Source organism: Thalassophryne amazonica, chromosome 19, assembly GCF_902500255.1.
Source record: "Thalassophryne amazonica chromosome 19, fThaAma1.1, whole genome shotgun sequence".
Classification (NCBI taxonomy): Eukaryota; Metazoa; Chordata; class Actinopteri; order Batrachoidiformes; family Batrachoididae; genus Thalassophryne; species Thalassophryne amazonica.
In genome coordinates this window covers 10,139,456-10,165,916 of record NC_047121.1, presented here as the reverse complement: position 1 = coordinate 10,165,916, position 26,461 = coordinate 10,139,456, and the positions used below count along the sequence as shown (strand labels likewise).

General features: G+C 43.1%; 1 protein-coding gene across 1 annotated transcript in view; it reads right to left on the bottom strand.

Annotated features, from left to right (window-relative positions):
- Positions 1-26,461, bottom strand: part of kif6 (kinesin family member 6) — a 267,960-nt gene that overhangs the window by 201,545 nt on the left and 39,954 nt on the right. The window contains exons 4-6 of the mRNA XM_034159854.1: positions 13,932-14,079; positions 13,577-13,686; positions 7,171-7,300 (exon numbers count right to left, since the gene is read on the bottom strand). Of these exons, the coding sequence (XP_034015745.1) occupies positions 7,171-7,300; positions 13,577-13,686; positions 13,932-14,079 (388 nt within the window). The remainder of the gene's footprint in view (positions 1-7,170; positions 7,301-13,576; positions 13,687-13,931; positions 14,080-26,461) is intronic.

Below are 26,461 nucleotides of genomic sequence, written 5' to 3'. Positions count from 1 at the left end.
TGAGGCAAACAGATTAAATAAATGTTGAAGGGAAAGAGCAAGTTTTTTTTCTTGACAAGTTGGTTCTCTTTCTGTGCAGGGTAAAGATTTGAACCACCCAGCTGTAGGACTGGGGCCACATATTTTACTCCTGATAACATATGCATCATAACACTTAATATAACGCAATTCTAAAATACCCTCAGCTGTATGAGCATTGTGTTCTGTACAATGTGCCGTTTTTTTTTTACCCTGTCTGCATATAAAGTAATGCCACTCTGCAGAACCATTTATGTACATTAATACACATATGTACATGCAATTTGTTCTTGCAAGACAGAAGGTAAGTAGTGCGTAAGTGAATGTGGTGTGCGTGTGTGACCCCCATCCACCCTTCCCGATCAGCCTACACCGTCCTACTCAAAGCCAACCGGCAACTTCTATCAGGAAGGGCCAACCACCAAAACAACACGAGGACAGACAAGAATAAAAGACAAGTGGTGAAGGCAATAACTGTGAAGTGATGAAAAGTGAGACACCGAGGAGACAGTGCCCCAACCATACAACTTACCAGGACAAACAGCCACACATGAACAAACAGTCTGTTGTCTAATTAGTGAGCATCCATACCTTAAACCAGAGTCTTGATCCCAAAAAATGAATTGTGGTGACGGCCACAAACACATAAGCATCCACGCACAGAGACCCAGATCACAGCTAAATATCTGATCACTACTGTGGCTGGTGTGTTGGGCCAAGACAAAAGTACAGAACCTTACCATATGACATGGACCACTCTGGCACGTCAGAAGCCATACGGCCTGGTGCACACAATGACGGAAATGGGTCCAGGACACAGGGCCCCAGGAGAAACCAGGAGAAAAAGGGCAGCAGAAGGGCACAGGGCCCAGGAAGGGCAGCCACCAGTGCCACCGGGGCAGCACGATGAACCACCAGGGGAACGGCCCAGTGGCGCCAGAACAGACCCCTCCACACGGAGGTGCAGGAAGCAACCCCATACCCAAGGGAAGCGTATTGGTGCCGGCAGGGGCCCACAAAAGAGGGGGGGGGGGGGGGGCTGAGAACCACACCACCTGGGCCACGGCCCCCAAAGCAAGGACCGAGTGGTGGCGGGGATTTGCAATTTGCAGTTTAAGTAATTATTATGTTCAAAAACTGAGTTTGCAGCTAGCAACCAGACTGTGATGTCACGATGCAGCTCCACTCTGATTGCCTGTCACCCCCACCACTCAAAAACTAAACTGAACAGATTAAACGCCAACCCCTGCTAAATGTCTTTTAAATCACTTCAGAGGTATTATTAGGTTTGAAAAACAGCATTTTCAGTTTTAGAAGTGTTTATTTCGAGCTAGGTTTTACATAATATATGACAAAGACCTCAAAAAAGCTGGGACAGTGGTATGTTTACTACTGTGTTACATCACCTTTCCTTCTAACAACACTCAATAAGCGTTTGGAAACTGAGTACACTAATTGTTGAAGCTTTGTAGGTGTAATTCTTTCCCATTTTTGCTTGATGTACGACTTCAGTTGTTCAACAGTCCGCGGTCTCCGTTGTCGTATTTTGCGCTTCATAATGCGTCACACATTTTCAATGGGTGACAGGTAGTAGACTGGCCTGCAGGCAGGCCAGTCTAGTACCCACACGCTTTTACTATGAAGCCACACTGTTGTAACACGTACAGAATGTGGCTTGGCATTGTCTTGCTGTAATAAGCAGGGACGTCCCTGAAAAAGACGTTGCTTGAATGGCAGCATGTGTTGCTCCAAAACCTGGATGTACCTTTGAGCATTGATGGTGCCATTACAGATGTGTAAGCTGCCCGTGTCATGGGCACTAACACACCCCCATACCATCACAGATGCTGGCTTTTGAACTTTGTGCTGGAAACAATCCGGATGGTCTTTTTCCTCTTTTGTCCGGAGGACACGACATCCATGATTTCCAAAAACAATTTGAAATGTGGACTCATCAGACCACAGCACACTTTTCCACTTTGCGTCTGTCCATTTCAAATGAGCTCGGGCCCAGAGAAGGCGGCGGCGTTTCTGGATGTTGTTGATGTATGGCTTTCACTTTGCATGGTCGAGTTTTAACTTGCACTTGTAGATGTAGCCACAAACTGTGTTAACTGACAATGATCTTCTGAGGTGTTCCTGAGCCGACGCGCTAAGATCCTTTACACAATGATGTTGGTTTTAATGCAGTCCCGCCTGAAGTGTCGAAGGTCACAGGCATTCAGTGTTGGTTTTCGGCCTTTCCGCTTACATGTAGAAAGTTCTCCAGATTCTCTGAAACTTCTGATTATATTATGGACTGTACATGATGGAATCACTAAATTCCTTGCAATTGAACACTGAGAAACATTGTTCTTAAACTGTCGGACTATTTTTTTCCACACAGTTGTTTACAAAGTGGTGATCCTCGCCCCATATTTGCTTGTGAATGGCTGAGCCTTTTGGGATGCTCCTTTCATACCCAATCATGACACTCACCTGCTTCCAAATAACCTGTTCACCTGTGGAATGTTCCAAACATTCCACAGTGTTCTTTGCTTAGTGTTCAATGTTCAATGTGTTCTTTGAGCAATGCTGCCACTGTTCCAACTTTTTTGAAACGTGTTGCAGGCATCCATTTCAAAATAAGCAGAGATTTGCACAAAAACTAAAAAGTCTGTCAGTTTGAACATTAAATATCTTGTCTTTGTGGTGTATTCAATTGAATATAGGTTGAAGAGAATTTGCAAATCATTGTATTCTGTTTTTATTTACATTATACACAATGTCCCAACTTCATTGGAACTGGGGTTGTAGTAACTTCTTGATCCATCTTTGTCAATCTTGAACAAACTTTTTAAACGTAGTAGTTACAGCCATTATCAGCACCAGTATTCAAATTGGGGTGAAATTCTCAAGCTGTTCAACAATTTCATCCGAATTTACCAAATTGTATCTAATGCCTGGTAACTTCCGTGTGTTTGTTGTCTTAACAGCCTCAATCATGTTCAGACGTCTTTAAATGGTCAAGTAAGAGCGAGTATGGATTGAAACACATTTGATTGTGTTCCATCTGGGTTAAATATTTGAAGCAGAAGCAGAGTTTGTTTCAATTTCAATTTCAATTTATTTTCATTTATATCATGCCAAATCACAACAGAGTTGCCTCAAGGTGCTTCACACAAGTAAGGTCTAACCTTACTAACCCCCAGAGCAGCAGTGGTAAGGAAAAACTCCCTCTGAGCAAGAAACTGCAAGCAGACCAGACTCGAAGGGGTGACCCTCTGCTTGGGCTATGCTAAAAGACCCAGAATTTAGGTAAAGTTGAGGCCGAGGCACGCTCCGTTTCCTAATAAAATGAATTAAAAGCGTAAAAAGCGTAGAACGATACTATGCCAGTATGCTAGACATACGAAAGGGAAAATAAGTGCGTCTTAAGTCTGGACTTGAAAGTCTCCACAGAATCTGACTCTTATTTATGCAGGGAGATCATTCCACAGAACAGGGGCACGATAACAGAAACCTCTATGACCCGCAGACTTCTTATTCACCTTATGGACACAAAGTAGTCCTGCACCCTGAGAATGCAAAGCTTGGGCCGGTCCGTAAGGTTTAATTCGGTCAGCGAGGTAGGGAGGTGCCAGTCCGTGAACAATTTTATAGACTAGTCGCAGAACCTTAAAATCTGATCTCACTTGGACAGGAAGCCGGTGAAGGGATGCCAAAATGGGTGTAATGTGGACAAACCTTCTGCTTTGTGTCAAAAGTCTGCCTGCAGCATTTTTTTTTGCAGCATTGGAGAGCCCTAATGCTGGACTGCGGTAAACCAGAAAATAGAACATTGCAGTAGTCCAATCTTGAAGAGATAAATGCACAGATCAGGGTCTCAGCATCAGCCATAGACAGGATGGGATGAATCTTCGCTATATTTCGCAGGTGGAAGAAAGCAGTCCTCGTAATATCTCTAATGTGGAGGTCAAAGGACAATGTAGGATCAAAAATTACCCCAAGGTTCCTCACTTTGTCAGTGTGATGTATGATACATGAGCCTAGGTTAAGCATTAACTGGTCAAATTGATATTGATGTCTTACTGGACCAAGAACCATCATTTCAGTCTTATCAGAGTTTAAAAGTAGGAAGTTTCTAGACAACCAACTTCTCACTGATGCAAGGCAATCTTCTAAGGATTTTATGTGAATGAGATTACCAGCAGTTATCGGCATGTATAACTGAGTATCATCAGCATAGCAGTGAAAGGTGATCCCAAAATGCCGCAATATGTGCCCAAGGGGTGCTATATAAAGGAAGAAAAGCAGGGGTCCTAAGACAGACTCCTGTGGAACCCCAAATTTCATGTCACTAAGGCTAGAGATAGTGTTACTGTACAAAACACAGTGAGAACAACTGGTCAAGTATGACATGCAAGGGCACTCCCAGTAATCCCAAAATGATTTTCCAGTCTATCAAGTAAAATATAATGATCCACGGTATCAAATGCAGCACTGAGATCTAACAGCGCCAGAACCGTAGTGGTGTTCGAATCCATTGTAAGCAGAAGATCATTCACCACTTTAGTGAGAGTTGTCTCTGTGGAATGATATTTTCTAAAAGCAAACTGTAGTGGCTCAAAGATTCTCAGTAAGATAGTCCACGAGCTGCCGTGACACTTTTTCCAGAATTTTAGAGCAAAATGAGAGATTTGATATCGGCCAGTAGTTTTTCAATACACTAGGGTCAAGATTAGATTTCTTAAGTAATGGTTTAATCACTGCAGATTTGAAACATTTAGGAACAAATCCAGAAGTTAAAGAAAGATTAATCATTTCCAGCATAGTTGACCCAAGAGTGGGCCACAGGTCCTTAAACAGTTTTGTTGGTATAGGATCAAATAAACAGGTTGTGCTTTTTGTTGACGTTACAAATTTCATCAGCATGCCTAGAGAGATACCCTCAAATTCTGTAAATCTAGGTAATAACCTCAGTAATGGCGCCCACCTCAATAGCAGGGTGTAGTGGCTGGGTTAAGGCATGCTGGGATATGTTTAACCAAATGTCTTCTATTTTCTTCTCAAAGTAATCCAGGAAATCTGTTGCGGAATTTGTTGTGGTTCTACATGAGGGCGCGGTGGAGCGCAGTGGGGCACAGCTCCTTACTTTCATTTTCGGGTGGGTTGCCTGGTCTGCTGTTTATAAGACAACCAGTGGCCAGGTCTGCACTTTATAAGCTAGCCTGTTAGGAGGCAAACCAGATTAAGCCATTTCATCCTGTTTTTGCACTGTTTTTGGATCATGAGTGATTGTAATAAAACGGCGCTCTGTGGAATTGGGGTGTAACTGGTATATCATGATGTCATCATGGTGTATCATGCAGGGAAATCTTCTTGCATTCTTGAATGATTTTTTTTTCCCATGTCTGAAGTGAAAATTGGATGATGTGTTTTACCACCACCTCTGCAGTGGACCAGTCTGAGCAGATGAGCTGAGTGTCTGACAGACACAGGGTGGCTGAAACTCGCGGCAAAGCCAACACATAATTGGCATGCGAACCTTTAAAAATACAAGAAAAGACTCGTCGTTGTCCTGAATATTTGCTCTATCTGGCTGCCATTTCTTAAAGTAAACAATCATTAGTGCTCAATCTAATCTCCAGAGAAATTTATCGTCGCCCACCATTACTTTTCATGCAGGCTTTGTCCAGTATGCATGGTTTGTACCCCCTCACTTTTATTGGTGGTGGGGCAGGTGGTAACCATGAAACACAAAGTTGCTATATGTTTACTGTACTTGGAAGAGTACATATCTCTTACAAAGAACATAAAAAAATCCCACAAGAACAACAAATGGCCACTTTGTGTTCAAATCAAATTTATACCATGGTCAGTGAGAATTCCATTTCTAACTGGCGTGCATTATTTTCGTGTACACGCAAATGTAGTTCGGCGAGTTAAGTCACTGTTATAATCACTCCGCTCTGGTCGTCACCATAGCAACGCGCAAATCAAATGGCGCAGATCAGCTGTGTTTTGACAGGTGAATGACAGAAACGCGACAAAACATGGATTTCCAAGTGAATTTTAATATTTTTGGCCAAAATAAAATGTTTGAGGAATGGAAAGAGGAGGAGAGCAAACAAGAAGAACAGCAAACGCAACGGCGTAAAGATTTAACATCGGACGAACTGGACAAGATTGAAGACGGGAAAGAAGAAGCGAACGGTTCTATCCTTGCAGGCTGCAAGAGTGCTCCGCATCAAAACAGCAAGCGTAGTTTCTGGACCTGTTGCCAAAGTTTGCCACAGTTCCACATGGCAGAGAGGGGGGCGATGTGAGTGGCCTGCTGTGGCGCGAGCCTGCAGACACGGTAAGCGCATCGGAGACAAAACATAAAATAGTCCCAAATACTCCCAAATTTTTATCAAGTTCTGTTAACTTAAATAAATATTTGTGTGTTAACTCACTGTGTGGGACCATGGTATAAGCGGATTAAACAACTCGAAGCCGTGCATTATACAGTTTGAATGTGTTTTAGACTCCGCGTCGTGCATTCAAACCGTATAATGCACGGCTTCGAGTTGTTTAATCCTTACATATATAATATGCTATTGGCAACAATAAACAGTTTTTCATGCATTCAAATTTGTACTGTGATATATTACATGACTCAGAACAAACTTTAACAGATGACTTATTCACTGTGACATAATCTGTGTGTTTGGTGATGCAGATATCTTTGCAGGGTTCTGGTGCTGCCTGTCTTACTGAATGTTTTGATGCTAACCAGTGACCTACGGTGATGACCAGATATCTTTGGTACTAGGTCTCACAGAGGAACCTTGGGTACAGCTAGAATGACTTAGTGTCGTGGATGTGGTGAAGCGTGGCACCAGCTGCATGTTGCCAGATTTGATTTGATAATACTCCCAACACAATTTGAATATTATTAATTTGACTTTGATGGTACAAATGAAGTGAACCCAAAAGCAACCTGACAAAGGTAGGAAAAACCTTTTAACCATGGAAGATTATTATCAGTAATGTGACATGTCTGCTAAGGGTATATATTGGACTAAACATTAAAACTGTGAGAACGATTCTTTAAATTTAAGGGTGATGTCAATACTTTGACTTAGTACTGAATCCCTCCCTGTGCATCTGTGCTCCCGTGTTTCTTACTTCTGCAGTCATACGATTGGTGTCTCCCAGGAAGAGCAGATTCAGCGCCTCTTCCTCGTTTGCTGACAACTGCTGAGACAAATTCCTGAGGTGAATGTTCTGATTGGAATCCTCCAGAATTGTGACTTTTCTGCAACATGTGAGACAAAGCAAAGCCTCTATCAATTTACCAGTGCTTAAGACAAAATTCTGAATGAAAAATGTGACAACCTCACAAAATGAGGCAAAACACAAATAATCCAATGCCGAAGCAATTATGTAAAACTAATTATACTTGCTATGTCATCTATTTCCTTGACACTGCCTGGTCCTGGCTCAACTCTAAATCTAAACAAACTGCATCTGCAAATGTGGTATGGCCTGTAACCCAGGTCGACACACATGCTTTATCTATCTGAGAGTTCAGAACTTGATAACAGACACGGCTAACTTGCAAAAACAAACAGGTGACGAATTCTTTCTCCAGATCAAGTAATCAGAATCACAATGTGCTTAGACAGATGAGGTTGAAAGGAGTCTTGCTACTTCATTTCCATGGAACCACCATGGCTGTGACAGTATGGCTACAGCAGTAATGTACAATTTGAATGTTGACCGTGAACACATGTAAGTAATTAAGTCAAATGTAGGTAACCAAAACTGTTCATTAAAACAGTATTAATGTAAATTTGATTAAAGGCTCGATCCCACGCAGGGTTAATTCATTAGATAGCCCAATCCTTCCAAAATACGTGCTGCTTGTTATTTCTAAATGTATGTTTTGCACAAAGGGATGTATAAATTCTTGGCTTTCAGCCATTCTGTCACTCAGAGTGGGAATGTTGGAGGTAATACAGATGGAAAGGAAAATAAAATCCTGAATTAAAGAAAGAAAGAGAGTGAAGGGTACTGAAAGAGTGAAGCAGAACAACAGTAAGAGAGAACTATATCAGTGCCACAACTTCTCCTTGAATCAGCAAGTGTGGCCACAGCATGGTCAACAATGGGCACTGTCTATTTCCAGCAGACTGTGATTTGTGGCTACTTAAACTTTGAGCTGAGTCTTCTGCGAAAGGAGAGAAATATCGTATAAGGAACATGTCCAACACAAAAAAGAAAAATACTAAAATGATGTAGGACAATGAATGTGTACCTCAAAGTCTTATACACAGGATATTAAAAGACTGGTACAAAAATAGGAGGAGGCAGACAAACCTCTAGACCGATGGAATTTATTCTTTAAAAAAAAATGAAGAATTGAAAAAAGATGAACAAACAAGAAGCAAAAGACAATACAGGGATAAAGTGCACACATACACAAAACAGAAGTAGTTGTTGGAAAATAAAAGAGAAAACCCTGAGATACAGTAACCAGCTATGAAATGTGGTCCACATAAACCTCCACCTCCACAGCCAGAATTTGCCACCAGGTTGACCGGCCCTCGCACTGTGTCAGCGGGCAGTCGGTAGTGTGGCGGTAAATAGTAAGAGTACAGGGGCCTGTACTACGAAGCGGGGTTACTGGCTTATCAGGGTAACTTCGGGAGTAAGTTGATGACGTGTGGAGTAACTTCCCGGTTAACCCGTACTACGAAAGGTGGATAGGTTTTGATCGAGGTATGCTGCCATGGCAATTTACGCTGCGTGCCAAAGCTGCTCCGAGCAGGTTATGTTCTAGGTTAGCTTGAGGTTTTCGCTTAACCACTCCCTTTATATGTACCGCCCATCCACCTTCAATCGCTCCCAAGACAATGCCGGCCTACCTGGAAGATCCGTTTGATATTGGGGCACAAAATGTGAGGGGCTCTCTTCGCAGGGCGAGGGTTTTTAAAGACCGCCAGAATCCGCTGACATACCCGGACGATATTCTCCATGAAAGTTATAGATTCTCAGCTGAGGGAATTCGTTATCTTTGGCAGCTGATCGGGCCAGACGTCTGTAACATCACCCATCGTAGCAATGCCCTGATGATCAAGTGGATAATGTGCCTTGCGCTTAGATATTTTGCCAGTGGACAATTTATGTATTCCATCGGTGATGCTGAACATCTGAGCAAGAATACTGTATGTCATATGATTCGCAAGGTAGTACTTGATCTATCTAAACTGTTGGATGCATTTGTCGTTTTCCCTGGCCATTTATCCTCAATGCAAATCAAAGAAGGGTTTTATGCAATCGCGGGTAATTACTAATATCAAAATGGGTCTAATGCATGTCCATTAATTAGGCGAAGTGGGGCTTATCAATAACAATTTCTCCTAGGTTTCCCAAGAGTAATAGGAGCCATTGATTGCATGCAAATCCCGATCAGTGCACTCCTGGGAGAGCACGAGGGCGATTATGTCAATTGCAAATCTTTTCACAGTATCAATGTGCAGGTATAGCTGTTCTATTCGGCCTATTTCATATACCCATTATCGTATAGTCCACTCTAAGCTCACCTTCTTTTCACTTATTTCAGCCACATAAGGGTTGCTTTGGTTTGGGTGATTTTTCTAAATATTCTAATATACAATTACTATGATTACATATTTCACATTCTTTTTCTCCCCACATGGGGCTGTCCTGTTGGATAACCTTCATGCCAAAGTGATATATGTGTAACTATGTTAACAGAATGACCATTAATGGCTTTAAATCCTTAGATAGGTAGCCTATTTAGGAAACATTAAATTAACCTTACATCTATTAGTAGGCCTATGCCCACTTCTGAATCGTGTTGCATCTGGGCGTAATTAATGAAAGGTCATTATTTTACACATATCAGACATTCCACAGGTTAATCATCTGTAACAGATTTGGAGAACAATGAATTGTACTTCCGCATTTACCCAATCAGCAATACGTTGCCAACAAGCCTGTCTTGCTTTATTGGCAGACGATGTGTTCGATTTCCCCCTTAACATTAATTTAAATTCCTCATAGCTCCGCATAATAATCGTGCATTCTTCTTCGGTAAAGTACGGTGGCCGCGCCATCATTGAAAAATGGTGACGCGCGCTGCAACCTGCCCCTTTTATGTGAACGCGCACAAACTCCAATTAGGTTAACACAGGTTCAACAAATCAACATCTTAATCAGCGTCGTAGTACCGATTAACACCACTTGAGAACACCAGGTTTTGTCAACCCTGGTTTAAGAAGTTAACCCTGGGTTACATCTGAGTAAGTTAACCCCGCTTCGTAGTACAGGCCCCAGGTTGACAAACAGCTGTTCAGGAATAAGGCTTGGTTAAACACACAACAATTTTTTTTCCAGTTTAAAAAATGCATAAATTACCTGTGACTGTTTTATAGAAATCCCCAAATCAGAGAAAAGTTGGAATGATATGAAAAATACAAGCAAAACAACAACAACAAAAACCCTGCAATGACTGACATCTACTTCTGTGACGTCAGTATGAACCCAAGATATGTCATATTTTGTGTTGTTAACTTAATCTCATTTGAGAATAGACATCCATTCCTGCTTTTCAGTCCTGCAAAACATTCCCCCAAAAAACTGCTAAAGGAGCAATTTAGGGTAATGAGATAAAAATAAATAAATAAACAAAATAAAATAAAAATTAAAAATAAACAACCAAGTGATATCAACTGGTGATTGTAATCGTGATTTGGTAAAAAAGCAGCATCTATGAGAGGCTGTGTCTTTGACGAGCAAAGATCAAAGAGCAAAGAGAGGATCTCCAGCCGGTCAACAAATGTGTAAGAGAATGACTGAAATGTTTAACAGTGTTCCTCAAAGATTAGAAGGGATTTGCATATTTCTCCCTCTACAGTGCATCATTTTTTTTTGGAAGTATCACAGACTACATCGTCAGAATTATTTTTGAACTATCTAACTGTGGACCCTGTTGGATTGTTGATATCAACGCAGCAGTGACGCACCAAAATGTAAGCCCCTTTTCTGTTGTTTATTAATTCATATAATATCAAATGACAAGGACCTATTTTGGCTGTTATATAAAACAAATAATGAATGTTTTTACATTCACCTCATTAAATGGAACATTTCACCTTTCATCTTTCATGAAATATTCGTACCATTGAACTCATAGGCATTCATTATTTGTATATTTTTGCCAGTGTTCTTCAGACAAGTCAGGGGATGGATACATGAACATGTCCAAGTCACTGAATATGTCTTGGGCTTTACTTACATCTATCATGAAGAAATATAAACAGTATGGCACTCTATGGTAAATCTGTATGGAGTAGACAGTTCTCAAAAACTGAGTGACTGTACAAAAAGGACAAGAGTGAGGAAAGCCACCAAGACACCCAGACAACCCAGAAGACATTACAGGCTATGAGTGGAGAAATTGTGCATATCGTGCATGTTTTGCATTTTGTATCCCAGTTATACAGCTTCATGATGAAGTGGCATAGAGGAGGGTTTTATTAAAAAGAAGACCTGAAAGTTCAGCTACAATTTGCCAGAAGGTACATCTGAGATGCAAGCCTAGAACTGATGTTTTGGTGAAAGAAAATCCTCCTCTATACCACGTCATCATTCCATTACTTCATTACTTATGCAACCCATCATCTTGGCTTTTATATTTTAAATTAATTTATAGCAAGTTAGACAGATTTACTTTCACTTTAATAATTTTAGAAATTTTTATTTTGTATTTTGTTTGTATTTTTACCCCAGGCCAACATATGGCCATTGGGTATTGCAAAAATGTGGCGTCCTTCCGTCCATCTGTCTGTGTGTGTTGTGTGGGCCGCCAAAAGAGGTACTGCTGGCCCACCACCAGAGGGCTCCCTGCCTGAAGTGCGGGCTTCAGGCACGAGAGGGCGCTGCCGTCACGGACACAGCCGGGGGGTGACAGCTGTCACTCATTATCTCATGACAGCTGTCACCCATCTACACTTCATCATACTACTGCATAAAACCCGGACGTCATCTCCACCTCATTGCCGAGATATCATCTACCTGTGAAGGTAATATTCTCTGCTGTGTCTGAACTTAACACTGACTTTATAGTCTGAACTTGTTTGCAGCCGTTTTCCTGTGGGTGTTGCCTTATCTGTGGGATTGGCGTTTTGGTGTGATCAGCGACGGCTTCAATTCACACCCCAACCAGATAAGTGGTCAGACAGGAGCTGCACGAGTGTGTGATTAGAGGTGGAGGTGACTTTCCACCTTCTGACTGTTTTTCTTACTGGGTGTGCACACACCCACATCTCACTGTTTGTGCTCCTCGCCAGCAGTACCAGATCCGACAGTCGGGGACGGTGATCACCTGGGAATTCGGGACTTGGCGGCTCCAGTATTCACCAGGTTCGGTGGCGGCGGAAATCGTGTGGTTCCGGCTCTTCTCAGGACAGACGTCTTCTATCCTCGAGCCTGCCCACACGTCACCTTTGTGTATTGACTGCTAACAGATTCTGAGATTGTCTGTATATTCGTTGTGCACATTCACAACATTAAATTGTTACCTTTTGGCTCATCTATTGACCGTTCATTTGCGCCCCCTGTTGTGGGTCCGTGTCACTACACTTTCCCCAACAGTGTGTCTGTCACATGTCACCTTTGTGTATTGACTGCTAACAGATTCTGAGATTGTCTGTATATTCGTTGTGCACATTCACAACATTAAATTGTTACCTTTTGGCTCATCTATTGACCGTTCATTTGCGCCCCCTGTTGTGGGTCCGTGTCACTACACTTTCCCCAACAGTGTGTCTGTCTGTGTTCAGCATAAGTCCAGTTCTATTACTCCCACAGTCTTCAAATTCACAGGGAACATTCTTGGGACACAGACCTTGAACAAGTTCAAAGATGGTTAACCTTGACAATTTTAAGAGGTTAAAATGTCACATTCTGTTTGAATCTGTTCTGCTTTGTTTGTGAGTGGTGGGGGATGACAGCCAATCCGAGTAGAGCTTTGTGTTTATATTCAAGTCTCTCATATATTGTGTAAAAGCTAGTGAGAAATAAACACTTCTAAAACTGAAAATGCCGTTTTTGGAACCTAATAACACCTCTGAACTTATTTCGAGGACATTAGCATGGTGATGTCACAGGCCGGTAGCTAGCTGCAAAACTCTCTTTCATTTGTGTGCAAATACGAGGTCTGTTAGAAAATTATCGGACCTTTTTATTTTTTGCAAAAACCTGATGGATTTGAATCACGTGTGCTTGCATCAGCCAACCTTGAACCTTCGTGCACATGTGTGAATTTTTTCACGCCTGTCGATTGCATCATTTTCTGGTAAGCAGCATTTGTGTGAGGACGTGTTGTGCTCTCAGCGGATTTTCATTGCATGGAAAAAGATGGAACGACTGGAGCAGCGCCGCATCAAATTTTGCCAGAAACTGGGCGACAGCCAGGTGGAAACCATTCGCCGACCTTTCTCAAGGGACTAAATGTATGCAGATGTGAGTAAAACTGAAGTTAAAAAAAAAAAAAAACACTCACGGTAAATCTTCCAGTTGTGATGCTTCACGCTGTACATTCAGAAGGTCATACCCAACCTCATTGTAAATCTCCAAGTAGGATATATGGGTGGTGTACAGCACACTCCTGTCCTGTGGACCAAAAATTATAACCTATTAGAAATCTATTGGAAACACTTCTTCATTTTGGACATTTGGCAAAAAGAAACACTTATATTGTGCTGTACAGTAAAACAAATGACGGAGAGAACCAGTAAGCTTAACATATTAATGGCAAAATGAGTGTGGATGGCACCTCTGTGCAGCCATAAATATTACTGTGTGCAAAATATAAAAATCAATTCAAAAACGCAATTGAAAACAGATCAATTTACAACCTGGCTGATGCGTTGGTACAAGTAGGACAGGGTGCGGGGGATAATTCCACGGTCATTGTACTGTTCAGCCCCTCCTGTGATGGTGAAGGTCTTCCCACTGCCCGTCTGTCCATAGGCAAAAATGGTGCCATTATAGCCTTCTAACACACTGCACAACACAGACACATTGAGAAACTCTTAAAAAGGTGGCCTTTGTAGTTAATGTCTGAACACTGAAAATGTGCATCTATATAAATCTTATGGATGGAAACTCTTTCATTAACTCCAGTGGCGTGCATAAATGTTAGCCAACTAAGAATTCATTAATCACTGAAGCATAATCTCCTGGTTCCCAACCTGGGAGAAGGAGTTTAGGGGCAGAGCAGTGTAAGGTGTTGTCTGCTCTTAGGTCGTCACAACTAGAAGTGCACACATTAAGTCACTTACAGGTAAGTACTCCAACTCCAAAAGAATTAATTATTTGTCAAGGCAGAGAAATGTGTATTGCACACAGACTCAATCAAGTTACTAACATTCTGGAGGTGGGACAGGTGAGACCAGACTCAGACAAGATCAAAGCAACTGTGGCCTATACCTAAATCATGTAAACAGCTCTAACGCTTTCTTGGTTTTGCCAAATTCTACATCCGCTTCATTAGAAATTAAAGCCAAATTGGAGCTCCACTTACGTCATTTTCCTCGAATCCTGAGGCTGACCAAGCATTCACTGAACTCTACCATTGTTTCACTTCAGCCCCTGTACTGGTATAACCAGACCCATCTAGACAATTTATTGCTGAAGTAGACACCCACGCATCACCTGACCACCGCAGATAGATGGGTACTTTTGGGAGGTGGGACTGGACCGGCTTTCTGTCCTGGTGTTTCCCATCCAGGGTTCAGCGTGGTTATGTAGTGTGTTTGATGCAGGGATGTGTGGCACTAGCACATACTGGCAGATCTGACCTGAGCCAGACTGCCTGAGAAAGAAACACTTCTAAAACTGAAAACGCTGTTTTTGGAACCTGATAACACCTCTGGAGTGTTTTACAAGACATTTCATGGATGTTAGAGTTAGCAGCTAACTAGACCAGCCAGTGACATCACCATGCTGTTCTCTTTGTTTGTAAATATAGCTTGTGGATAATTGTAACTTTTAAGTTTCTATTTTCTAATATAAACCAAAAGAATCATTACTAAATGTCACAGTATAGTCATTTTATAAACTCAATGTTTTTACAGTTTTGAAATATGGTTGAAATGTCAGGCAGCTTCACCTAAATGCAAAGGTGACAAGTTGCAAGATTCAGAACACATCTGTTAGCTGGCAAATATAACCACATTCTTACTCATTTCCATTATGTGCCTATGAAGTCACAAGCTTAAATTGTGAGTGCAAGAGGGCTGTCAAGTATATCCCAGAGCAGTGAATTAAACGTGACACTGTGAATCCACAGAAAAGGACGGCTGTAAGTGGAGAGCTGTGATGGCGACAGACATCTGCTGGTGAGGGAGGAATGTCTCACAGACTGAGTGAAGGAAAGGGACCAAATCCAGGCAACTAGGCAGGGCCCGGCAAATTTTGGTTTGGCGCTGAACTTCCTTAGCGCACGTGAATGTGGCCAAGAAAACCGATGGGATCATCCAAAACGATGGCACTCAATATGAGGTCGAAGGAATGAGTAAACTGACGCGTGTTCTTAAATACTGGAAAGAAACAGAATACTGACATTTGTCCCTGATCCACCAGCCCGGATCAAAGGTAAGGATAAACTCTGTTCCAAATCACAAGAAAAAGGATAGCTTGACGCTATATTTTTCTCAATGAATTATAAACAAGCCTAAGCCTCTCAGTGATTCTAATGAAACTGCCAACCCTGTATTTGAGAACTGTGTGGGTTTTCCCTTCCTGCATGCTCTACAATTCCACACCCTGCACGAAATGGGTGAAGGCAAAAAGATCATGTCATTTTTTATAACAAAAGTGCGGCCTTTCATGCAAATGGCGGTTGGCTATTCTGACTTGGGCGGTTATTGGGCTGCCATTTAATCAAGCATGAGTTATGGTGGTGATTGGCAGAGTTGGAGAAAGACACAGGCTCAGTGTTTAGTGTAATGTCTACGCTAATGATGTGGCCTGAGCCATGCCACTGAGGATTGAGTGTTACCCAATGCTTTTTCCTGTTTACACTGGAGATTGGCTATGCATTGTATGAAACACTGGAGAACTCTGTCCTTTCTGACCTTCATGAGAAGCCATCGTCCCACTCCACTGACCACTAAGTTAAAGATAAATCATAAAAAGAATCCTTAAATATTCAATTTGACACAAGAGACCATCATGGATGTGAATGGTCAAAAACACCTATATCCATAACAGTACACAATTTATAGGTAGAAACACAGCAGATCACCCTGTCCTCAGTATCTTCTATCACACCAACCACCTGCATGTCCTTCTTCACTACATGTCTAAGCCTTTTCTTTGGCCTCTCTCTTCTCCTCCTACCCGGTGGCTCCACCCTCAGGATTTATCTCCCGATATACCCTGGTGCCTCTTCTGCATGTCAAAACCATCCCAATCTCACTTCTCTCACTTCGTCTTCCAACTGTACAACCTGCTCTATGCAACTCCTTCTGGCCTTCTCTATACGTCATTAGCACTCTCAGATCAAACACTGCATCTGTTGTGGTCTCTCACCATGAACCCATATTGCTGCTCACAAATCATCTCTTTTCTAACCCTAGCTTCCACTACTCTTTACCATATCTTCATGTTGTGACTGATAAATTTTATGCCTCTATAGTTAGTTATTACAGCTTTGCACACATAATGAAGTGGTATAGAGGAGGATTTTTTTAAAAGAAGACCTGAAAGTTCAGCTACAATTTGCCTGAAGGTACTTCTAAGATGCAAGCCTCGATCTGATGTTTTGGTGAAGGAAAATCCTGCTCTATGCCACTTCATCATGAAGCTGTATAACTGGAGATACAAAATGCAAAACATGCACTGTGCACAATTTCTCCAATCACAGCCAGAGAAGCCTATAACTTCTTCTGGGTTGTCTGGGTGTCCTGGTGACTTTCCTCACTCTTCTCCTTCTTAGATTAGATCAGAATAGATTAGATAAGCCTTTATTCATCCCTCAATGGGGAAATTTCAGATTTCCACACTCACATTCCACATACAAACAGCAACTGATCTACAATTATTACTTGTTTACCGTAATAATGGCACACATCAGAATTAGGACAACACATATACATATGACACTGTTTATGTGCACTAAACTTGAAACAGTCCGTTTTCCAATTAAGTAGATGTGAGTGTGTTGGTAGCCGCTAAAACTATCAAGTCGCACTGCCTGCCAGCTTGGGAAAGAACGGGGGCAAGCCACAGGAAGGGAGGGGCAGGAAAGAGGTGAGAGGAGAAAACTGGAGCATGCTTCAGTCCATGTGTAAGTCTGTCAGTTTATTGTCCTTGTGGGTTGAGATAAGAATGGAGCCGAATAATCTCACCAGAGCCTGGATAAATTCCTCTGGAGGTAAACAGTGGGCAATTGACCTTGACGCTAGATAGCCTGTAGTGTTGCAGCCGAGCAGTGAAAAACACTATTAACAGTTCCACTCGCACAGCCAAATCCCAATTATGAATTAAGAATATTCCCAATATTGAATTAAGAATATTCACCGGCCTCCGAAACCTTCAGCTTCAACTGCAAGGCACGCATCAGCTCCAAGGTGTCATCCAATTTGCGTCTGAGTTCAAGAGTCAACGCAGTTTGAGAATGCACTGCCTTGCCAACCTCGTTAATCATGACAGACAAGCGAGGGCCCGTGGTTCTTGATGCCGCCGTCTTGCCAATTTTCTGGTAGATCAAGGCAGCACATAAGCCAAAAAGTACCAGCCCTGCTGCCATGAGACCAAAAATTAATAAATCCTCGACATCCTCAACGGAGAAAGGCGCCAAGCATGCCATACGCCAGGAACTCCAGGAGTCGAGGACATAGCCCGCAGGATACGTTCCATCTGGGCAGGCAGGATCCCCTGGTCCTGACCTTCTTGTAGAAAAATGGTGTCAACAGCGTTCAGAGACCAGCTGATCAATTCCATGGTTAATCCAATAGTAGTCCAATAGATCCAGAATCCAATATAGTTTTGAGGAATTCACAGTCTGGTGGAGTAGGGACTTGAAGGTTAAAAGCAGAGAGATAAGGGAGAGTGGAGGAGATGCGACCGCCCTCGTCGGCGTCCCAAGCTGATAAGTCACTCAGTTTTTGAGAACTGTCTATTCCATGCAGATTTACCACAGAGTGTCATACTGTTTGTATTTTTTCATTACTGATGTTAATAAAGTCCAAGACATAGTCAGTGACTTGGAAATGTTCATGTATCCATCCCCTGACTTGTCTGAAGAAAACTGGCAATAAAACTGATTATTTACAGGTATTATACAAAAGGGGCCCATTACTTATGCAACCCATCATCTTGGATTTAATTTTTTTAATTTACATCAAGTTGTAGAGATTTGCTTTGAGTTTGAATTTAAGGAAGATAATCCAAAACAAAATAATCCTCAAAAATTTAGCCCAATAAAACATAAATGCTGATCCACGAGTACATGTACATATCACTGCTGACCATTTACAACTTGATTTTCAGCATCAACACTTGTCTTGACACAAATGCAATAAAATAACAGTTAAATCTTTTGGTCTAAAATAGAACAGAAATTTCATTTTTGGAATGGGCATTCAATAAGACTTTGCTCATCTGAGTCGGTACAAGCAGTTGTGGTTCAGATTTAATCAAGCATGAAATATCAATTGCATAGCAATGACACAACATGGTACTCAAGATAATTATATGGTCACACTAGTGCCATATGCCAGTAAGGGATATCTGAAGCCATCATGGCATTACAGTGGTAGAAGCATGTTTACCCTGCACCACGACCAGTGAAAAACTGGGGGGAGTCTCTTAAAAATAAAAACTCCTTCATTTTTGAGATTGTTACATTCGTTGTATCGAATGTCTCCCGATTTATTCTGATACAGCATTTCGTAAAACCTTTATATGCCAATTTTCATGCTTCCTGCCAGAAATGAACATCTTGAACATATATCTGGCTGCTGGTCTAAATTAGATTCAGTTTTTGATTAGTAACACCAAAACTATGCTTACTGTGAATGTGTCATAATCTTTAGTAGGTGTATCGTTGTAAAGACATCAACTGGATACTATAATCACCATCTATGTTTCATGGAATCAGTCAGTGATACCTGAAGTCAGACTTATCATTGCGGCAAGGACTTGATGTCTATGCTGGAGGACTGTTCTTGACTGCCTGTCAAGGCAGCATAATCCAACACCAAATGTCAGTTGAATAACTGTAATTGCTCCTTTCTGGGTTTCAACCACTGTGGTGAGAGTTGAGTTAAAAGGTTAAAACGTTGTGGAATTCAGAACATTTTGACAGAAGTCTGTAAATAGAACCGAAGCAGTTGGTACAAAAACTGACAGTTGACAAAGAAATGTCTAATAGTGGATACACACTGACCAAGTCAAGATGGAATGACTACACTCACCTAGCATATTTATATTATCAACATATAAAGACACCAATCTCAAATTTATATCGTCAGACAAAGCATAGTCGAGACTGCAACCTCTCAATGTGATGTTTACAATCTGCCACAACAATAAAATTTTAAAAGGCTACTGTTGGAGTTATTCTGTAGATACACTGTTTTATTTTATCATGCATGTTTTGTGTTCTCTGCTCTGGTAGAATGTAGTTCTCTCTGCTCTGATAAAGTGTATTGTACTGATGTGATGGGTGAAGGTTACTTAAGATATGTGACATGACGTGTTTCTGCAAGTTGTGGTATCTCTGTGTGCACGCTAAGCTCTTTTTAGGACATGTGAAGATGACTCATGCAGGACGCAGCCGAAGCTGAGCAGTAAGATAAAGAATAGAGAATTGAATGTTCCAACCACAGTGTGATTGTGATACATCAGTCCTTTTGTCAGAAAAAGTGTGATTAATCGTTAGATGTCTTAAACACATCTTAACCGAGCCCAAGATTAAAAAGGTTCTGAACATCCTGAATGTATTGTGCAATCAGCAGTTCTGCGGCAACAGCTCACGCGCTATCACTCTTCTCCTCAGGAGCTGTACCGCCCATGTATGTAGGGAAGTCCTAAATAAAAAGAGCGGGAGCGCAGGCCAGACTTTAGTGTAGCTTTGGTGTATAGCCTGACTGCACTCCTCGCGAGCTTAAATTGAATTCTATCTCTCACTTGTTTTATTGCCTGGTTGTCTCTTCCTCTTATCAAAGGTACAGTATTCTAAACCCGACAGCTACTGAGACCAACCTAACACCCAAGACGGCAAGCCCATGTGAGTCAGTTCAAATACATGCAAGTGCTTAACACAACTGATCCAGATACATAACCATGCCATGTCTCAGAATAGTGAAGATAACACAAAGCACATGTTGGACTTTGAAAATAATGTAAATTGCGACTCACAAATAAAAATAAAGAATATCACTCAGTGCTGAGGAGATGAAGGACGAAATGTCAGAACAGCAGACTTTCAGAAGGAGCAACAGAAGAATCTTGTTCACATAGCAAAACAATTGCAGCGATCAAAAGACATTCCAACTAAATTTCCTCTTCTCTTGGTTGTTTTCCCTTTAAAATTCAGTTAAAACAGACCATCGGACCAGGAATAAAGCTCCACAGTAACAATTCATTCTCCACTGCTGAAAAACAGAAAAGGCTTATGTGCAACAGTAGGTTGGGGAATGAAGAAATTTGTGAAATAACTCATGCGAATTCTGCTGTTACAACGTAAATACAAAACTAATAAAGAACAGTATTTGCTTTTGTGCACAAAACACAGAAGTAATGTAGACCTTTAGATTCACATACCCTTCCTTTCATGAGAGGAAGACACATAAGACTACTTAGGTGTTGATTTATCGACCCATTAAGATGATGGAAACGTTGGGCTACTACTTGATCCGTGGTTGCCACACTACAACAACAATGCTTCCAGATATTTGTTGTTATAATACAGTGAAATCTGTGTACTCTTTTTCTTTGACAGAAGGAAGAAGTCTTAGGGTCCCTTCACACATAGTACGAATAAGTACAAATCAGGGCAAATTATGGCAGAACAGCTCATATGAGCGAACCACAAAAGCATCGAGCTAACAGGCAGGCGTGAACGATCCCGCTGCGATGGTTTTGTGCATGTTGTGAAAGTGTAGTGACACGGACCCACAACAGGGGGCGTAAATAAACGGACAATAGAAGGAGTTAAATTTGAACACTTTACTGTTGTGAATGCCACAACCAAACACAGCAGATTATGGAATAAATACAAAGTCAATGGATAAAGGTGTCGTGTGGGCAGGCTCGACGATAGGAGACGTCCGTCTAGAGAAGAACCGGAACCACACGATTTCCTCCGCCACCGAACCCGAAGGATACAGGAGCCGCCAGGTCCCGAGTCCCTCAGGTGGCCACCGTCTCCGCGTGTCGGATCTGGTACTGCTGGCGAAGAGCAAAGACAGTCAAGTGTGGGTGTGTGTACACCCAGTAACAACAACGGTGGGAATTCCACCTCCACCTCAAATCACACACACGTGCAGCTCCTGTTTAACCACTTATCTGGTTGGGGTGTGAGGCGAAGCCGTCGCTAATCACACCAAACGCCAATCCAGCAGATAAGAAAACACCACAGGAAAACGGCTGCAAAAAGAGCTCAGATTATTTCTTAATGTAAGTCAGCAGAGAAGTTACCTCCGTAGAAGAACAATATCTCGGAGACGTGGTGGAGGTGTCATCCTGCTTTTATCTGGGGTGAGTGCAGATGATCCGTGACAGCTGTCATAGTTGATGAGTGACAGCTGACACCTCGGCTGTTCCTGTGAGGCGGCAGCGCCCTCTCGTGCCTGAAGCCCGCACTTCAGGCAGGGCGCCCTCTGGTGGTGGGCCAGCAGTACCTCCTCTTCTGGCGGCCCACACAACAGGACCCCCCCCTCAACGGGCGCCTCCTGGCGCCCGACCAGGCTTGTCCGGGTGGCGACGGTAGAAATCGGCCAGGAGGGCAGGGTCCAGGATGAAGCTCCTCTTCACCCAGGAGCGTTCTTTGGGTCCATACCCCTCCCAGTCCACCAATTATTGGAAACCCCAGCCCATTCGACGGACGTCCAGGAGCCGGCGCACTGTCCAAGCTGGCTCCCCGTCGATGATACGGGCAGGAGGCGGCGCCGGACCGGGTGTACAGAGGGGTGAGGTGTGATGTGGTTTCAATCTTGAAACGTGGAATACTGGATGGATCCGGGAGTTGGAGCCTCACTGCGGCGGGACTGAGGACCTTGAGGATCTTGAAGGGCCCTATGTACCGGTCCTTCAGTTTGGGGGAATCCACCTGGAGGGGAATGTCCCTTGTGGATAGCCACACCTCCTGCCCGGGCCGATATGCGGGGGCCTGGGACCGTCGACGGTCTGCATGGGTCTTTGCCCTCGTCCGGGCCCTCAACAAGGTTGAACGGGCGGTGCGCCACACCCGACGGCATCTCCGCAGGTGGGCCTGGACCGAGGGTACACCGACCTCCCCCTCCACCACAGGAAACAAAGGGGGCTGGTACCCCAGACACACCTCGAAAGGGGAGAGGCCGGTGGCAGAGGACACTTGGCTGTTATGCGCATACTCGATCCAGGCCAGGTGTTCACTCCAGGCCGTCGGGTGTGCGGATGAGGTACATCGCAGGGCCTGCTCCAGCTCTTGGTTAGCCCGTTCAGCCTGTCCGTTGGTCTGAGGGTGATACCCAGACGAGAGGCTCACGGTGGCCCCCAGCTCCCGGCAGAAACTTCTCCACACCTGCGAGGAAAACTGGGGACCACGATCTGAGACGATGTCTGTTGGTATCCCATGCAGACGTACGACATGGTGGACCAGGAGATCCGCTGTCTCCTGGGCCGATGGGAGCTTCGGGAGGGCCACGAAGTGGGCCGCCTTGGAGAACCGGTCCACTATCGTGAGGATGGTGGTGTGCCCCCGGGACGGCGGGAGGCCCGTGACGAAATCCAGACCAATGTGGGACCAGGGGCGATGAGGCACAGGAAGTGGCTGGAGGAGTCCCTGTGCCTTTTGGTGGTCCGCCTTGCCCCTGGCGCAGGTGGTGCAGGCCTGGATGTAAGCCCGGACATCAGCCTCCAGGGACGCCCACCAGAAGTGCTGCCGGACCACTGCCACGGTCCTACGCACCCCAGGGTGACAGGAGAGCTTGGACCCGTGACAGAAGTCCAGGACGGCAGCCCTAGCTTCTGGTGGGACGTATAGTCTGTTCTTTGGCCCTGTTCCGGGATCCGGGCTCCGTGCCAAGGCCTCCTGGACGGTCTTCTCCACGTCCCAGGTAAGGGTGGCCACGATAGTGGACTCCGGTACGATGGGTTCCGGTGGATCCGACAGATCGGCTATTCATTTCCTGTTTCACTGTGACTGAGAAATCGGCACTTCCTGTTTGAGTGTGAGCTTGCCACTGAGTTCTTGCAAGATTCCTTGGGATTTTTATTTTATTGGGATTTTTATTTTATTGGGATTTTTATTTTATTTTTTAACACTGTTGCCGTGTGTTACCTGTGCTGCTCCACAGCGTGTCTGGTGGATTTTTATTTTATTTTTTAGCACCGTTGCCATGTGTTACCTGTGCTGCTCCATGGCCTGTCTGGTGGATTTTTATTTTATTTTTTAGCACCGTTGCCGTGCGTTACCTGTGCTGCTCCATGGCCTGTCTGGTGGATTTTTATTTTATTTTTTAGCACTGTTGCCGTGCGTTACCTGTGCTGCTCCATGGCCTGTCTGGTGGATTTTTATTTTATTTTTTAGCACTGTTGCCGTGCGTTACCTGTGCTGCTTCATGGCCTGTCTGGTGCCTTAACTAAAGCACTCCTTCTGCTGAATCACCTCTAAATTATTTACACATTATTCACTTTGCGTGTTTTTAGGAATCCGCTAGGTTAGCGTAGCTACTAGCTCTTAGCCGATTTAGCATGGCGGCTTCTGTCTCTCCCGCACTTTTCTGCTCTGGGTGTGAAATGTTTAGTTATTCCTCGGCCTCCTTTAGCAGTAACGATACTTGTAATAAGTGTAGCTTATTCGTAGCTTTGGAGGCACCGTGGAAAATTCTACAGCTAGCCAGGCCCCTGTAGTCGGTGCGGACCAAGGTAGCTTAGCCGCCGTTAGTTCCCCCCCTGGCAGATCCCGAGCAGTCGGGAAAGCAGGCTGACTGGGTGACTGTGAGGAGGAAGCGTAGCCCTAAACAGAAGCCCCGTGTACACCGTCAACCCGTTCACATCTCTAACCGTTTTTCCCCACTCGACGATACACCCGCCGAGGATCAAACTCTGGTTATTGGCGACTCTGTTTTGAGAAATGTGAAGTTGGCGACACCATCAACCATAGTCAATTGTCTTCCGGGGGCCAGAGCAGGTGACATTGAAGGAAATTTGAAACTGCTGGCTAAGGCTAAGCGTAAATTTGGTAAGATTGTAATTCACGTCGGCAGTAATGACACTCAGTTACACCAATCGGAGGTCACTAAAATTAACATTAAATCGGTGTGTAACTTTGCAAAAACAATGTCGGACTCTGTAGTTTTCTCTGGGCCCCTCCCCAATCGGACCGGGCGTGACATGTTTAGCCGCATGTTCTCCTTGAATTGCTGGCTGTCTGAGTGGTGTCCAAAAAATGAGGTGGGCTTCATAGATAATTGGCAAAGCTTCTGGGGAAAACCTGGTCTTGTTAGGAGAGACGGCATCCATCCCACTTTGGATGGAGCAGCTCTCATTTCTAGAAATCTGGCCAATTTTCTTAAATCCTCCAAACTGTGACTATCCAGGGTTGGGACCAGGAAGCAGAGTTGTAGTCTTACACACCTCTCTGCAGCTTCTCTCCCCCTGCCATCCCCTCATTACCCCATCCCCGTAGAGACGGTGCCTGCTCCCAGACCACCAATAACCAGCAAAAATCTATTTAAGCATAAAAATTCAAAAAGAAAAAATAATATAGCACCTTCAACTACACCACAGACTAAAACAGTTAAATGTGGTCTATTAAACATTAGGTCTCTCTCTTCTAAGTCCCTGTTGGTAAATGATATAATAATTGATCAACATATTGATTTATTCTGCTTAACAGAAACCTGGTTACAGCAGGATGAATATGTTAGTTTAAATGAGTCAACACCCCCGAGTCACACTAACTGTCAGAATGCTCGTAGCACGGGCCGGGGCGGAGGATTAGCAGCAATCTTCCATTCCAGCTTATTAATTAATCAAAAACCCAGACAGAGCTTTAATTCATTTGAAAGCTTGTCTCTTTTCAGACCTTTTGTCTGACTTAGTGCTTAGCTCAGATAAGATAATTATAGTGGGCGATTTTAACATCCACACAGATGCTGAGAATGACAGCCTCAACACTGCATTTAATCTATTATTAGACTCTATTGGCTTTGCTCAAAAAGTAAATGAGTCCACCCACCACTTTAATCATATCTTAGATCTTGTTCTGACTTATGGTATAGAAATAGAAGACTTAACAGTATTCCCTGAAAACTCCCTTCTGTCTGATCATTTCATAATAACATTTACATTTACTCTGATGGACTACCCAGCAGTGGGGAATAAGTTTCATTACACTAGAAGTCTTTCAGAAAGCGCTGTAACTAGGTTTAAGGATATGATTCCTTCTTTATGTTCTCTAATGCCATATACCAACACAGTGCAGAGTAGCTACCTAAACTCTGTAAGGGAGATAGAGTATCTCGTCAATAGTTTTACATCCTCATTGAAGACAACTTTGGATGCTGTAGCTCCTCTGAAAAAGAGAGCTTTAAATCAGAAGTGTCTGACTCCGTGGTATAACTCACAAACTCGTAGCTTAAAGCAGATAACCCATAAGTTGGAGAGGAAATGGCGTCTCACTAATTTAGAAGATCTTCACTTAGCCTGGAAAAAGAGTCTGTTGCTCTATAAAAAAGCCCTCCGTAAAGCTAGGACATCTTTCTACTCATCACTAATTGAAGAAAATAAGAACAACCCCAGGTTTCTTTTCAGCACTGTAGCTAGGCTGACAAAGAGTCAGAGCTCTATTGAGCTGAATATTCCATTAACTTTAACTAGTAATGACTTCATGACTTTCTTTGCTAACAAAATTTTAACTATTAGAGAAAAAATTACTCATAACCATCCCAAAGACGTATCGTTATCTTTGGCTGCTTTCAGTGATGCCGGTATTTGGTTAGACTCTTTCTCTCTGATTGTTCTGTCTGAGTTATTTTCATTAGTTACTTCATCCAAACCATCAACATGTTTATTAGACCCCATTCCTACCAGGCTGCTCAAGGAAGCCCTACCATTATTTAATGCTTCGATCTTAAATATGATCAATCTATCTTTGTTAGTTGGCTATATACCACAGGCTTTTAAGGTGGCAGTAATTAAACCATTACTTAAAAAGCCATCACTTGAC